Below are 16227 nucleotides of genomic sequence, written 5' to 3' on the forward strand. Positions count from 1 at the left end.
ACAAACGAGACATCCTGTGAAACACTGAGGCGTTCAGTCGATTTAAGGGGGGTATGGTTTGAACTTCGGCCAGCTATGAGCATGGGCAGATTCAGCAATTTTTAAATTAGACTAATTATTAACACCAAACGATGGGAAGCAGTTTTAGCTGTAGTTTCACCAGCGTTCAGCTGTTTACCTGCAGACATTCAGATTTTGCCATAAGCCCAACTACGCACTCACATTAGTCTCAAAAAACAAAAAACAGCCTTAAAAAATCCACAGGAAGTTTAAACATAGTGGGTTTTGTGTTTGTCCTTTATTACCGCTGTCAGACAGGATGTGAAGATTCTTTTGAGTGCAGTGTGTCTAGCTCCAACAGAAGGACACCATAAAAATAGGATGGTACAGATCAGTTATTTTGGTACCCTTCAGAAAATGTTGACAATGGACACCTATAAACGTGAACCGTACCGAGTGGAACTAAAGCAGACCGCTTGGTGTAAACAGGGCTTTAGTGTAAACAAACAGCTGTTCATGCCACTATAGTATAAATGTTAACTGTGACATCAGCTGCTACAGTTAATGTCATCAGAATTTAAAGAAGAAAAAAAAGGCAACAGTTCATTAAAAGTAAGCAAATAGTCCTTTATTCAGTTGATCCAAACACCATGTTCTGTTCTTTTCAGTTCACACTCTTCATCAGATCGTACAAATGAGGGCAGCTTCACTTCTCTGCATGGACACACACCGTGTGAGCGTTGTAGTGGAAAAATACTATCTGTCTATTGTCTTCGTTTGACCTTAAAAAGATTAGGATGTTCGTGTGTCATTTAGCAATTAGAAACTGTTTCTTTGTATGGCCTTGGTCTGTATCTCCAACAGGAACTCCCCTCAGTATCTGGGCACAGCATGACCCTAAATCAGTGCCCTCCGAACAAAGGAGTTTCTGTTGGTGTTAGATACAGCAAACTAGCAGGTGTAGTCACTAGGGCAAGCTAAAACCAATGACGATGTATTACTCATGTATATGTAATATACCTACACCCTGTGAAAGTATAAATATGCTCTGCAACCGGGACTGCCCCGGGAATCTTTGATGCACTTGTGACTGATGTTACTTTTGTAGCTAATTACCCTTTTTGCAAAAGAACTCTTGACTATATGCAATAAAATACACAAAGACAAAAGACTTTGACTTGAGATCTTTCATTACCAACAGAAAAATCCACAACAGCGTGGACGTGTTGAACAAATGTACGCCTCAGCATAGAAAAAAAACATGCATGCATACACACATACCGTAAGCGCACCGATGGAAACAAAGACTTAACCTGAAAGTTTTAAGGTGAAGATTCAGAGCATGGTGCCTGAAATTAAACAGCGCAGTGTGATTTGTTTTTGAAGGAAACACAAACTTGCTGATGTCTGTTAACCATTCACTTGGTTTGTTGTGTGTTTGCCTCCGTATCGGTACCATTTCCTGCTGTGTTTCACTATTTAAACCCCATTTCTTATAATGTCAAAGGAATTGCGCAGCGATCCCTTTATTGAACGTTTATCAGTTTCCTGATTTGGAGTATCGCAGCACGTGACCCCCAAACGTATACCTTCAGTTTCTGTGAAGTAAGGAGCCCTAACCAGTGGTGTAGTGCTGCCTGAAGAAGTCGAGTATACTCTTAATATTCCTCTAAATGTTTTTATTAAGTGTGCGGTCCATGTACAACTCCTCTTGCATGTTAAGTTAGTGTACTTGCCCGTTAGAGACAGAGAAGGGAGGGTCGTCCCTTCACCATGCTCGGAACAAAACTGCAGCATATGACTGAATACTGTGAATCAAGAGGATTTAGAAGAGGGTACACCCTATGGATCGTATACCCTGCGCTACACCACTGGTCCCATCAAAGCTTCAACATAAACCCCTAGTGGACATTTCCTGTCACTGTTTGGGAGTTTGCAATCTGAGGACGACGGTGTCTGAATGTTGTCATCCAGCAGACGTCTCTTTATTTGAGCAATATGAAGAAAACAGAAAAAAAGAAGAAAAACAATGCAAGAAAAAAAGAGTGGCTAAAAGCAAAACATTGTGCTTACATGTATGAGCTCATCTTTCTGACCTCGACTAAAATCATCAGTTAAGATTTGAGTTTAAACCCTCATTGACTATCCAATACATCAGCTCCTGTTTCCCCCAACTGTCGAACGTCACAGCACCCTCCAGAGAGAAACACAACGTTTATAACAAAAATAACCTTTCAAAACACATTTCAATAAATTAAGAAGAACACTAAGGTATTCAGATAATCCATAGCCTAAACATTCAGAAGTCCTGTAGCTGGAGGAATTCAAACAGAAATAAAAAAAGAAGGTATTTTTGACACAGCTACAGAATCAAGTAAAGACACAAATTCACCGGGATCCAAGGTTTTGGGAATCTGCTGGACAGTGCTCGTTCAGACACAAGGATACTGAGGGTCATCTTTACAACAGTCGGCATCATTGTACCATCATGACTATCTACTTTAGGTCTTTCACAGTGGATTATCAGCCTGCACAAGAGTCATGATTTACCTGCACGATCATGTATGTGCAAGACGTTAAAAATATCCCATCTCCTCCTCATGTTCACCTTTCAGGATGTCAGTCTGTGAAACTTTTAGAGCAGCATGATGTGCAGCTCATAGAACTCCTTATTTATCTGATACTGGCTTCAGTAAAAAAAAAAAAAAACTAATTTCAGCCTCTGCCTGAAACGGTTGTTTCAGCTGCTGTCTCTTTAAGACCCCCCTCCCTCCCCACTTTCCTCTGAACGCTGCAGGGCTGCCAGGGGAGGGCTGCTCTCCAGTGCTCAGAGAAGAGAACCAATGTAAGAGGTTTCAGTGGTTTATGTAGAGGCTTGAAGTTGTCTCTGGAAATTCTTCATATCGACAAACTATAGTGTGATTTGCAGAACAAGCTGTTTAGCGCCCTCTGCAGACTCATCCTGAGATTACTCCAGTATGAATTTGTCTCATGATCTGACACTTTACTCACATTTAGTTTGGACATCCAGCTTTGTAACACTGTGATTTTTAAAAAAGAGGATCAGCAGAATAGGTCAACTTTAACATCGTCAGCAAATAACTTTTACTGCCACGGTTTTTCTGTATCCTTGTGTCTAAACTGAACAATACTGAAAACTTCACAGCATTAAAAGATTTCCAAACAGCCTTGAACATATTTCACCAGTAAGAATCTGAAAATAACATTACATAGTTCAAGAAAGAAATCAATGAAAGGCCTTTTTTTTTAAAATTTCTTTCTCAAAGGACCTGACTGCTCAGACCAATAGTGGATAACGTTACATTCAGGTGCAGGACGCCTGACTGCCAGTTTGTGGCTCCACTTTCGCTCTTCCTGAATATTTCTGTATTCATTTCTATAAGATCCATGTGCATCCATTACAGGCCTTCTCTGTGGCTGCACTCACATCGTACAAAATGGTTTCTTCCTTGTTACTTCCTCTGAAGATCAAAATGTATTGAGGTCAAGAAGGAGCTAATTCAACCTCCGCCTGGAGCCCGTCTCTGTGTCACATGAACAACAGACTCCACTTCCGTCCTACTGGTCTCCATTCAGCTAGTCAACTGCCTTCTTGCAGTTTTCTTTGGCTAGTCTCAGTCTGGACAGGATGTGTTTCTTGGGGAACTTTAAGGTGGTACACCCAAACTGGCTCACCCCTCCAGTGTCTCCGGGGAGTTTCTCCCGTCTCTGGACCCAGCTGCGCCAACCGGGCTTCCAACAGTATACACTGTCATAAAACCGTGAGCCATTTTCCCCACCCAGCACATAAATCCTGCGTTTCCACCTGGCCACACCCCCCGCCGCTATCCGCCGAGGCAGCCCTGGGAATACCACAGGGCTCGGCGCTCGGTCGCTTCCACCACCTGCAACCCCCCGCTGCTCTGCGCTGACCATGACTCCTCCCCCAGTCACCTCCCTCTCTACTCCAGACCCCCTGCCCTCCCTGAAAAACAGCACACGCCCGGTGGCGTCTAAAGTCTCCAGATTGGTGTAGTTTCCATCCAGGAACTTGGTTGTATCTCTCATATATCCTCCGATTGCACAGACCCCTCCTCGAACAGCCACTCCTCCAGCGAGGCAGGTGGCACCAGAGTCCAGAGACACACGCGTCCAGCAGTCTGTGAGGGTGTGATAAATAAGCACCCCTGAGTGGACCACAGCCCGGTTCTGTTCAAGTGTAGTTCCACCAAGAAGGTAGAGCCGCCCACGCAGTGCTGCACAGGCAAAGGCGCGCAGAGGGAGCGGTAGTCGAGGTCCCGGAGCCCACTGCAGTGTAGATAGCTCCAGAGTCTCACTGGAGTCCAGCAGAGCAGAGCGGTTACTACCACCCAAGGCATAGAGTGAGTCTCCACAGCCCAGTAGACCCAGCATAGCTCGGGGCTGAAACATACAAGGCCTCTCCATCCAGCGGTCAAGAACTGCATCATATTCATGCACAGCTGCAGACACAGAGCCCGTCCGCAGGATCCCACCTGCTACAAACAGCCGGTCCCCTACAGCCGTACAGCCGGGACTGACCAGAGAACCCAGCGCCGCTAACTTCTCCCACTTCCCTGTCCGTGGATCAAAGCAGTCCACTGTGTAGTCTCTTCTGGCTAAATCCTCATCTTCCCGAGGTGTCAGGTCCACACAGACGATCTTTTTCTCAAACATGCCCTCCCGAGGTCTCAGTGGCCCCCCAAGGCCCTCACCAGCTGCGGCAGGCCCCAACTCCTGGCAAAGTCTTCTGCTCTCTTCTTGGGACAGCAGCCCGGGTCGCAGGTGGTGAAGCAGCGCCGGCATGTGGGCGTAGCGATCCAAGGGTTGGTGCTCTGCCCAGCGACGTGCCGCATCGTAAACCTCTGCTTCAGAGTCCACCCCCAGACGGTCGGAGCTCAGGAGGCTCCCTAAGGTGCCGTGGTCCAGCAGGAGGAAGTCTTTCTGCCGGGCCACACGGGGGAAGTGCTGGGCTACCAGACGCAGGGAGGCACGCAGCAGCAGCTGGTCATGATGAGAGCGAGCAAGAGAGTACATCCCCAGGCAGTTATCCACTGAGAGGTGCTCGAATAGGAACCTGGAGCGATAAGGAAAAGGTGAAGTGGAGAAAAGGACACAAGGAAAAAGGAATAAGATGAAATTGGTGCGGAAATCAGACAGGCAGGTGGAAAAACCTGAAAACAGAGCAGAGTCTTTGTTGTGTGAAAGCAAAAATGTGACTAGCTCGAGTAAAAGATTAAAAACCTCATCATCTGTCCCCCTCTCACAGCAGATTTACCTGGAGCACAGGTCTTGAAGGGGCATGACCTGAAGCCGGTTCGCCGCCACAAAAAGGTCCTCGGCTGTTTCCAGAGAGAGCCCCGCTTCCCCGGTGTACACAAACTGAATGACGGTCTCCATGACGGACGGTGTCACCTCCTCCAGTCGGATCTCGGTGAGGCGGGACTCAACCAGAGGGCTGGTGAACATCGCCCGGAAGTACGGGCTCACGGCCGCCAAGAGGACTCTGAGGGGCGAGTAGGATGGAAGGAGAGACGATACTCAATTGTACAGTTGATTACATTTCCACATTTTATTTTTGTCTGCGCTCACAAGAAGTCGTTTGTTAAACTGATGGTTAAACCAAGCTTTGTGACGAATGACAACCGTGTTTCACTTTATGTTCAAAGAGGAGGTAGTGACATGTTTTAGATCAACATGGTATTCAAATTCACAAACAAAACAATCAATCAATAACGCCAGCAGGGCTGTGTATCTTCACTAGTCTAACGATTCAATTATGATTATCCCGTCATTCGATATTAGATGCATCCTCAATTTTCTATCTTACTGCCCATGGCTACTTTTTCAATGAAGATGAGCAGTCAGATAAATATGAATCCCCCTTTTTTAATATTTGAAAAATCCTTTAGAAATCAGAGTCAGCATAAATGTCTTTACATAGTCAAAAAAAAAAAAGAATTATATAGGTACAGCCGCATCAGCAAAATCTAAAAGCAACCTCAGTAGTAGCCTATGAATCGATTACGTTCTGTCATCGTTGCAGAGTTCTCCACATCTGCGTCATAGAAATGATAAATGTCGACACCTGTAGCTTCCAGTCATACCTGGTTAGAGTGACAGCAGAGCATGAACACTGCTCCTTTTTAAACGCTGTCGTTCATAAAGAATCAGTATTAATAGAAGGTGGTACAATCGTTTTGAACAGACGGGCACCACAGTGCTTTTCTAGCATCTGCATACCGTTCAAGCTGCATTCCCTGAATTGCTGGCTTCCTTTGAAATAGACTTCATGAATGACTTTTTTTCTTTATCTGGTTCTTTGTAACATGAGATAACAGTCAAACCTGTGACACATGAACTTCTTCCCCTCAACAAGCAGAGTGACATCACACAACTGCTGGGCATCCAGGAGCTGCTTCAGACCTAAAACACAGCAGCAGCAGAAGAAGAAAGAACAGTGATTAGAAGAGGCGGTGATGGAGGGCGAGCCGTGGAATTAAACTGGGAAGAACGCAAACTGCTTTCTAAACTCCGGAAAACAACCCCCTCTCAAACCTTGTACTTTTCTTTTCTTTTTTCAAATGTCTCACCGTGTGTGATGTAGTCTCCCAAAGGGGTGGTGCTGTCGTCGGGGAAGTCCTCCTCCTCTGAGTCGCTGTCCGACAGAGGTTCTCCTCCTCCCCCGTCCCCATCCTGCCATGGCTGGGGACGCCAGGTGACTGTGCCCCCGCGCACAGCATTCATCTGATGAACGGCAAAAACACAAAACTCAAGAGTGGGACGCAAATCAAAGGCTTGAGTGGAAATAAAGTGAGAACATCAACGAACAAAATGATACAATATTAGCACCGAATATAGAGGAAGGTGAGAATTACCACAATATCAACCAATCAGTCACCATCTGTGCATGCATGAGAGGCCAATAACTCAGGGGGTCATAAACTTTGCAGCACGTGACCCCCAAAATGAAGGGGCCAGAGACATGGGACCCCCCACTTTGGGAACCACTGCTACAACACATATGAACCAGGTAACAGATAATACTTTCGGGCAATGCGCAAAATCGGCGCGCAGGACCCCGCAGGACCCCGCAGGACCCCGCAGGACCCCGCACCCCTGGCCACGTCCTATCGTGTGCTGCTCAGGTCGTCCAAGTTTCCGATTTGGAAAGTCGTTCTCCCGACTTCAGTGTGTTCACGCGATTTCATTTTGGAAAGTCTGAATGTTGTAACAACAGCACAAAACAGCGTTGATGCTACAAAGAAGATCTGTGGAATTATTTTCCGAGTCTCCGAGTTGTTGTCCCGACTTGAGCCGGAGTTCATGGACATTTTACAACTCGGAAACTCTTTTTTTCCAGCGTATCCGACACCACGTGAATGCAGCAAAAGTTCAACAGATTTTGGAGTGACCAATAAGATTTGAAGGGGGGGGGGGGGGAGGGGACCCAATGCCACCCCTCTGGACACGCCCCTGCAGCCCCACGTGGGCCACCCCAGTCAGAAAAGTGTGGACACGCACCTGACTGGATGGAGAATGAGGACATGATGAACACAAAGCAGAGAGCAGCATCAGTGTGCCGTTTGCGTTTTTAACTTAGCTCTACATCACCTTGGCTCTTCTTCTCGTTTCCACCGTGAGGGTTGGTTGGGTCCCACCTTCAACAGGAATTGGTGAGGCACTTTGGGCCAGGCTAACCGTCTCACAGTGCCCTGTTAACACCAGAGGTCTCGACACACTGTCCCGGCTCCCATGAGGAGGGGGACTTGGTCCTCCGGGCTCAGCTGAAAGGCTCGTCCCGGCCTTTTGGAGGAGACGCGTCAGGCTACTCGCTGCTCATCCAAACACAACATCACCAGCAGCAGACGGACCAAACTAGCTCCCAGATCCAGAACGACCCCCCCCCCTACCCCCCACCCCCCGCCACCACCCCCCTCCCCTCCCCTGTGCAGAAATGCTTCCCGTCCTAACACGCATCAGTCCACCATGGCAGTGCACACGTCCAACTCTGTGCCAAAACAATGAAGGTGTAGTTTTAAAAGCCTACAGGGCAGAAAATGAGTCCAGTCGGCCGCACTTGTCACGTCTGAACCGGATTACCGCAACGTTAAACTTCCGCTCATCTGATTGGTTGACCTTTGCCTCGTGACGAATGTTTGGAAATACGCAGTACGTCGTTTTTTGTCCCTGAAAATAAATTAAAATCCTTATTTATTGTTCTAATATACGTGTCAGCAGTCGTGCAGAACAGCTGATTTGTACTACAGTAATATTTAATGACAGATTATCCGTTTATTTTTTATTCAATTCACCAAAATATTAATGCAGCCTTCAAGTGATCATTGGAAATGTCGTATTTACGAGTTATGGGTACATGGACCGCACTCCAAAATCGCAATTACGACTGGGAAATTTCGATTTTCTTTTTTTTTTTTTAGGGCAGGAAAAATGGATGAATGCTTGTAAACAGTAACTACAATTTAAACAGTTACAGGGGTATTCTAACAAATCTCAGCTAATATTAGTTAATCATTATAATGTTATTTAAACCTAAATACAACTAAAATAATGCCTGTAATTCAATCTGCTGCTGGAGAACACAGGAGCTCTGTCCCACTTGCATCGGCCACGAAACAAACAACCTCAGGCGTCCATGTTTGTTGTTTTGTTTTCCCAACTGCATCTGGAACGTACGACATTTCCTTGAAGTACGCGAAGGCACCATAACTTCCGCATGTATGCTGCATTCAGGGCCGATACGACCGTTTTTACAACTCTCAACCGTTCCGTTTGCTTTGATGTAAATACATTTTAATCTTAATATTATACTCGTATATGTTTTGTTTTATTCAGAAGATGAGTTTATTTGGACGAACAGCTTTTGAAGTGCATAGGGAGACGCTGACCAAGAGTCCTCAAAGAGCACAATTGCGAATATTTCTACACCCGCTAAATGCATCATCAACCCAAAGAGAAAACATGGCGGCCTGCTTCAGCATGGTCACAAGAGTGACAGCACTGGCTGCTGTGCTCAAGCCGGTGTCCGCACATTTATCAAGGCCGGGGGCAAATGTGTGTGTTCGCTTTTCGCACGGAGTCCGGAGCAGTCTGTACGAGCATGTCCGTGAAGGTTACAGTGACAAGCCGGAGCTGGACATGAGAGCAGTGTGTGAGGAGACCGACAAAGTCATCGCAGACGTAGAGAAGAGGAAGGGCGACCTGCGAGGGGACGATGTCAGGAAGATTGTGAGTGTGTCTGATATTTAAACCACGACAACTGAATCTGTAAAGAAACATAAACTGGCTGTGCGGCTCCTGTAAAATACAAAACAACACAACTAAATTATGATGTTGTGAAGAGAAGAAAGTTGTCCAGTCCTGTTTCTATCCGGTCAGAAATATATCAAAAGGTGAAATCACTCGAAGATCTGGAAAAACTCATTCATGCTTTTATTTCCTCCTGCCTCGGCTACTGCAATTCATTATACACCAACACCAGTCAAAAGGAAATCCACCTCCCTCAAATACTCCAATATTTAGCAGCCCGTCCAATCAGTAATATATCTACTGAATTAAATGATAAAGTGATCTTACTGTATGATCAGACATTAAGGAAACATGCTATGTTGAAGTGCTGGCTTCTCTGACAACAATGCAGCAGTCAGTATGTCCTCCTCCTAACTTTAGATTCTGGTCCTGAATGCTCTGGATTTGTTTGGACCAGAGAAGGTAGGCGGTTTTAAGACACCCCCACAGGGCCGTTTTGGACGCCCCTCGGTTTTCCAGATATGAGAGCAGTTATCAGGTCAACAGGTGTTGTAGTGATGGAAGCGGGCAAGAGAAGTGGTTCAGATAGAAGTGATTGTACCCGACCTAAAAAGCCTCTGCATGTTTCTAATAAGCTCCACGAGCTCTTCCCAGGTCCAGGCTGAAAACTAAAGGGGACACGGCTTTTTCTTTCAGAGCTCCTAAACTGTGAAACAGCCAATCTTTTGTTCTAGCTGTCTGTTTGCTTTTATTACTTGTTTGTTTTTATTGCACACCAGTAATCATTTTGTTACCTGTCTTGAAAAGTGTTACACAAATAAAGAATTATTTTTTTAAATGTTATTCCACCTCACATGGGAGACTGACACTTTTAAAGCTCTAATATTCTGCTAGCTCTCAGCTGATGTTGTTGTTTGTGTGTGTGTGTGTGTGTGTGTGTGTTTGTAGGTTTGTGTGTGGCAGGAGCTCCAGGCAGTGAGGACAGAAATCTCTGTGCTGGAGGAGCAGAAGAAACACATCAGTGAAACTGTCAAAGCCCTGGTGGTCAGTACTGGTCATTACAGCAGTGGTCACCGTCCCCAGTTTTCTGATGGATGTTTATTGTTGTGGTGAAAATATAATGTTGACTGCTAATTTCACTTTAAATCTCGTCCCATGTTTGCACACTTTAACCTAATTAGATTTGTCTTTGTGATAATAAGCTGTGTTTTAAGATGCATCCATCATTTTCACTTAATTTTCTTTTCACAGGCCAGTAACAACAAGAAGGCCCTTTCCAGTGTAAGTTTACCTTTTGCACTTCACTATTAAAATGTGTGAGTACTTTTATATTGAATGAGTGCGTGTTTGTTTCTGCGCTGGTCGGACTCGGCGATGCCTCACATTTCTCCTGCTGTGTATCGCACAGCTTCCAGAGTACACGCAGGCTCTGCAGAGGGGTCGGGAGATCCGCATCAGACTGAATCAGCTCCAGCCTCGAGAGACGGAGCTGGATCAGGAGCACTATATACGAGCACTCAGACTGCCCAACACCTCCCACCCTGACGTGGTGAGGAGGATACTCCCACACACACACACACACACATTCTCCAAAGCATCCGCGGAGAGATTTTGTGAGAAGGGTCCTAAACTTAAAAATGTTCTTTCTTTTTTTTTTTTTAGCCAGTTGGGGATGAGAGCCAGGCGAGGGTGGTGGAGCTGGTTGGACAGAAACCAGGTGATGGATGTGACCTATGGCATCATTTATCCAAATAATTAGATAATTTATCACCACATGTGTTTTTATACTAAACATTTCATCTCATTTTTTTCCTTCTTGGGTAGATTTTGACTTCAAGCCCAAAGGCCATGTGGAGCTGGGGGAGGAGCTGGGTCTCATCAGGCAAAGGTCAGGGGGTCTGATTGCTGGTTTTAAGGACTTCTTCTACCTGATTTGTCCGCTTGCTGTGCTGTCTTTTGAAGTCTAACCTTATTGATATGAAAGGGTGTCAATGTGCTTTTTTTTTTGCTCTATTCTGCAGACATCTAGCTCATGTGTCAGGCCACAGGTCCTACTATCTGAGGGGGGTCGGAGCCAGACTTCAGACTGCGCTCCAAAACTTTGCCCTCGACAAAGTGCTGCGACGGGTAAGAGATGTGTCTAAAAAATATTAAAACAATGTCTGCAAAATGCATTCACATTCATTTACCAAAACAGAGCCCAAACTTTGTTTTTTCTTTTTACTCCTGCAGGGCTTCATCCCGATGGTTGTACCTGACGTGCTGAAGGGGGCAGTATTTGTGAGTAGCAGAGCGTGTTGACTCCTGTTTGTAATGTACCAGGGCCCTATTCTTGAAATGTGTCTTAACAATGGCTGCGTTAAAAAAACTGCAGGAAACAGTGACCCTGAATCGATTTTTTTTGACCGTGTTATTTTTTTTGACCGTGTTTTTTGACCGTGTTTTGACCGTTAGCATTAGTCACATGGAGGGTTAACTCAAATCAGATACGGGCCAATGTGACCTCAGTCTGAATTCATGAGACTCTGATGTCATATTAGTGTCAGTGTTTTTCTGCCTGGCGGGTCCTCTCTGACTTAGAGACAGTAATTCATGCGTTCTTCTCCTGTTCATGATTACTATAATTCTTAATATACCGGGAAAAGCCAGTCATCCTTGTCCCGCCTGCAGCTGGTCCAAATTGCTGCAGCCAGGTCCCGCCTCAAATTGTATTTTTCTATGTCAGCATCTCAGCCGTCTGGTCCTGACTAGTCCCTTCTCTCTGGTTTTCTTTATTCTTATAAATGTTGTAAACTCCTGCATATTGTTTCTCTAACGTTGGGTGCAGCACGTTGGTCAGCTGCTGTTGTTTTTAAATGTGCTTTATGAATAAATGTGACTTGACGTCTCCTCTTCGTCCCTGTCCAGGAGGGTTGTGGGATGCAGCCCAACGCTCACCGCTCTCAGGTCTACACGCTGGATCCAGCCCGTTTCCCAGACCTCAACCTGGCAGGGACCGGAGAGGTCGGCATTGCAGGTTAAACTCCATTCTTCCTTATCATAATCCATGCCCTAATTAGTAAACGTCTTTAAAACATCAGCATGAGAGGCCAAAGAGAGACTTTCACAGCGAGGTGATGGACCAATCCATGAAACACGTGTTGAGTAATGATGTGACGTGTGTCTCTCACCTCCAGGCTATTTCATGGATCATGCAGTGAGCTGGAAGGACCTGCCTGTCAGGTAGGAGGCAGAACCTCAGATTGTGTAACTCGGATATCAAAATAACTACAGCAGACTAGGACTGACGTGATCTGTCGTCTGTGCTGCAGGTCGGCGTGCAGCAGCACCTGCTACAGGGCGGAGACGGACACAGGCAGAGAGACATGGGGCCTCTACAGAGTTCATCACTTCAACAAGGTAACAAGCACAAAAAACATGAATCTGTCGTGCACACTTTTGGAGCCTCGAGGAATATGCCGATTTTTGCCAATACGTACTGGACAAAAATAAATGCATGCACAACTTAGGACAGAGAGGGGCCGCTGTATCCATAACTTAGGACAGAGAGGGGCCGCTGTATCCATAACTTAGGACAGAGAGGGGTCGCTGTATCCATAACTTAGGACAGAGAGGGGCCGCTGTATCCATAACTTGTATCCACACAGGTTGCCATCATCCTTCATTCATGAACACACCGTGTATGAGTGTCCCATATTTAAAGTCAGTTTGATGACATGTACAGCTCATTCAAATTTAAATATGTATGTTCAATTCTGCTCTTTAACAACAGCTCTTTGTAATCTGCATATCTACAGAGATGACATCACTTTATATTCGTCCACATTTACGGTGCGTGTGTGTGTGTTTATCCGTCCAGGTGGAGATGTTTGGAGTGACAGCTGATGAGACGGGACAGGAGAGCTCTCAGCTGCTGGAGGACTTTGTCTCTTTGCAGAAAGAGATTTTCTCTGCTCTGGAGCTACACTACAGGTGAGTGTTCAGGTACTGTGTTCAAGTCCAGGACTGGAGTCCGACTCAAGCCCTGATTTTTCAGGTCTGGTGCCTTGACTTGGACTCGAGCATTTGGACTACACCGGGTATTTGGAGGATTTGATATTTGGAGGGTTTGATATGTGGAGGATTGGTATGAGATGTGGATCATTTGTTGTACCTCTTGTGTTTTTCATCAGAGTGCTGGACATGCCGACGCAGGAGCTCGGTCCTCCTGCACACAGGAAGTTTGACATCGAAGCGTGGATGCCTGGAAGGGACAGCTATGGAGAAGTCAGTCTCTTTACATCACCGATACCTACTTACCTTTTTTACAGTATTACAAGTCAGAAACAAAGGATAGTCTGACCTGCATGACTCTCTCTCTCTCTCTCTCTCTCTCTCTCTCTATCTCTCTCTCTATCTATCTATCTATATATATTACACCAGATTTCCAGTGGGTCAAACTGCACAGACTACCAAAGCAGACGTCTCAACATCCTGTATGAGAGAGAGGACGGCAGCCTGCAGTACGCCCACACAGTGAGTGCTCTACATCAGTGCAGGTTTGGCTTTCGGCGGTTTACCAACTAGCGGAAGTGTGACGGGATTTATTTTGTTCTCCAGGTGAATGCTACAGCATGTGCAATCCCTCGAACCATCATCGCCATCCTGGAGACTCACCAGACCAAAGTAAGACAAGTCACGGTTACAGGAAACCTGGAGGTCTTTGGAGCAAATACCCTGAGGGGACTTTAATGAGCGACATTGGGACATTTGATTAACCATAAAAAGCAAACTAACTATTTAAAGGGATATACTACCGCATGATCAGATGGAGACCAGCTCTTTCATTTGACAGTTTATTAATGATGCTTCTTCATGCTCCCCCCCCCCCCCCCTTTTCAGGAGGGAACAGTGCGTGTCCCCCGAGCTCTGCAGCCTTATTTGGGCCTAGAAGTCATTGAGAAGCCAAAGTACGCTCCGCTGAAGTACATCGGACCCAACCAGCACACTCGACCCCCCAGGCCTGCTCCAAAGACTAGATGATCAAAATACCAGTGAAGTGCTTTAAAAACCAGACAGCGTCCACGACAACCTGACATGGGAGCCAGTTCACATTCGACACCATTAATGACGGGCACACACGGTACAATCTCCACGGTACAAAGGCCAACTTAAGCCAGACTTTTGAGTCGTACGGCTGACTGTGGCGGGTGCACTGAGGCACAACGCCCAATCACGGTCTGGTCGGCTGTTTTCTGACATGTTTGATATTTTTTGTCGCACAGTGAGATCTGAGACTTTTTTTTCCTGATTATGCCTACACAACCAATCACCATGGCAACAGCAGGTATGCCTGTTTAATCTGTCTACCCCTCTGATCGTGAAAGAAGCGCTGGTACAAGATATCTGCAGACCTCCAGCTGATGGAATATTTGTTATGATTTAGCCTCTAGTGAGCTCGTGTTTATCGGTGATGGTGAGTGTGAGAGAGAGAGCGTTCTTGCCGGTGTGTGTATTTGAGCCATGCATCAGACAACTGACATACACATCTATTGAGAATAGATTGTGAATGCTCCGTCCTGATAAAACTCATACAGTGGCCGCTCTAAGGTTGTGCCCGACCACCATCGTTAAAGTCAGTGTTTGTAATTTCCTCCAGATCCACTTTTTAAGATTTTGGTTGAAATTGTCTTTAGGTCCTGATAGAAATTAATAACTCGTGTTCTCTGAAAAAGGAAAGAGGAAACTCCGTCATCTGTATCAGTTTGTAAGCCTGTAAAAACTTCGACCAATGTCTGCCACGAGGTACCAATCTGATGAACCAATCAGACGCCTCCCTGTCTCCCTGCTCGTTCTCTACCTCTTACGTGGACTAGCCCACACTTAAAGCATGAGCTGAGGTCCGCTTCTGGACCAACGGCGCTTGTGCATGTAAGTGAGGGGGTGTGGCTTTTGAGGGAGCACAGAGGGGAGGGGGTGCAGATGGAGCACTGAGGGAATGCTACTTTCAAAATCATGCTAGTTTTCGAAAAATGACCAACCCTGCCTTTAAGTTTGAGCCGACATTCCTCTACGTCCTATAAACAGTCGTACAGATGTACGCTGGGCTGAACTCAGCAAAGGAAGATGTCTAACACTCATGAGGATGTTTCAAACAGTCTGACTTTATGAATGGAGTCTGAGTGAATCCTTGATTGTTGAGTCATTGCATCAGTTCTTATCATTAAGGGGTTTACTGTATCTGTTAATATATTTATATCTTCACTTGTTGAATGCCATGAGGATTATTTTCAGGGTAAATAAAAAAACAATAAAGATAAATGTACTGCTTACTCGTCCTGTGTTTGTCTTGCAGTTCAATCTGTTTTACAAACTTGCATTTGGCCGTAATACAGATGATGTTTTGAGCTGCAGAAGAAGCATGCTGACAGAGGTGGCAGGCCGGTTAATGGGCGTTATATTTTAGGCTGCTATAAAAGGTCAACGATTAAGGCAACAATACGTAACTTTCCCACTTTAAAAAAGCAGTTTCAAAGTCGACCTAATAGCGTATCTCCAATGTCCACGGTCACCTGCTCATCAGCTGCAGAGCAAGATTTAAAGAATTGAGGATACATCAGCGTCTTTTAAATCGGCGTTGTGGAAGCATTTTGGCTTCCCCAAGACAGAAAATAAAAGAGGTGAGAAGATAACAGACGAGACAAAAACTGTGCAAATATAACAAGAAGACGGGGAACTACACAAACAGCACAACCAACATGATGCAGCATTCAGATGACACCACAATGAGAAGCTCCAATCACCTCCCCTTGTTGAGAGGAAAAAACGAGCTCATAAAATAATTTTGTTGAGTAAGATGAAGCTCAAGCGAGCAATTTGCTACTCTCAGATTTATTGGTCTAAATTAAAAAACGTATTTTTAGAAATATTTGGATCTCGATGGACGTGTTGCAAACAGCA

At 45.5% G+C, this 16227-nt stretch overlaps 2 protein-coding genes across 2 annotated transcripts; one reads left to right on the forward strand and one right to left on the reverse strand.

The window, feature by feature from the left end:
- Nucleotides 1–606: 606 nt before the first annotated feature.
- si:dkey-260j18.2 (uncharacterized protein LOC325231 homolog) lies at nucleotides 607–7935 on the reverse strand. The gene is made up of 5 exons (XM_065959933.1): nucleotides 7633–7935; nucleotides 6612–6765; nucleotides 6366–6444; nucleotides 5297–5524; nucleotides 607–5095 (listed from the first exon to the last, which is right to left on the reverse strand). The coding sequence occupies exons 2-5, from the start codon at nucleotides 6763–6765 to the stop codon at nucleotides 3598–3600; spliced, it is 1959 nt and encodes a 652-aa protein (XP_065816005.1). The 5' UTR covers nucleotides 7633–7935; the 3' UTR covers nucleotides 607–3597.
- An 815-nt stretch (nucleotides 7936–8750) lies between these two features.
- On the forward strand, nucleotides 8751–15599 carry sars2 (seryl-tRNA synthetase 2, mitochondrial). Its single transcript, XM_020644368.3, has 16 exons — nucleotides 8751–9267; nucleotides 10237–10332; nucleotides 10540–10569; nucleotides 10697–10837; nucleotides 10951–11005; nucleotides 11113–11176; nucleotides 11310–11415; nucleotides 11521–11568; nucleotides 12196–12304; nucleotides 12465–12510; nucleotides 12600–12687; nucleotides 13148–13260; nucleotides 13461–13554; nucleotides 13711–13803; nucleotides 13888–13953; nucleotides 14170–15599. Exons 1-16 carry the CDS (start codon nucleotides 8857–8859, stop codon nucleotides 14308–14310), a joined length of 1701 nt encoding a protein of 566 aa, XP_020500024.1. The 5' UTR covers nucleotides 8751–8856; the 3' UTR covers nucleotides 14311–15599.
- Nucleotides 15600–16227: the final 628 nt, after the last annotated feature.

Source organism: Labrus bergylta, chromosome 11 (genome assembly GCF_963930695.1).
Source record: "Labrus bergylta chromosome 11, fLabBer1.1, whole genome shotgun sequence".
NCBI lineage: Eukaryota > Metazoa > Chordata > Actinopteri > Labriformes > Labridae > Labrus > Labrus bergylta.

Coding starts and splice junctions, on each gene's coding strand:
- si:dkey-260j18.2 (XM_065959933.1), bottom strand. CDS start 6,765: ATGAATGCTGTGCGCGGGGGCACAGTCACCTGGCGTCCCCAGCCATGG. Junction 6,445..6,611: donor GGGAGACTACATCACACACG/GTGAGACATTTG, acceptor GCTGTGTTTTAG/GTCTGAAGCAGCTCCTGGAT. Junction 5,525..6,365: donor AAGAAGTTCATGTGTCACAG/GTTTGACTGTTA, acceptor CTCGCCCCTCAG/AGTCCTCTTGGCGGCCGTGA.
- sars2 (XM_020644368.3), top strand. CDS start 8,857: ATGTTTTGTTTTATTCAGAAGATGAGTTTATTTGGACGAACAGCTTTT. Junction 11,006..11,112: donor GCTGGTTGGACAGAAACCAG/GTGATGGATGTG, acceptor CTTCTTGGGTAG/ATTTTGACTTCAAGCCCAAA. Junction 11,416..11,520: donor TCGACAAAGTGCTGCGACGG/GTAAGAGATGTG, acceptor TTACTCCTGCAG/GGCTTCATCCCGATGGTTGT.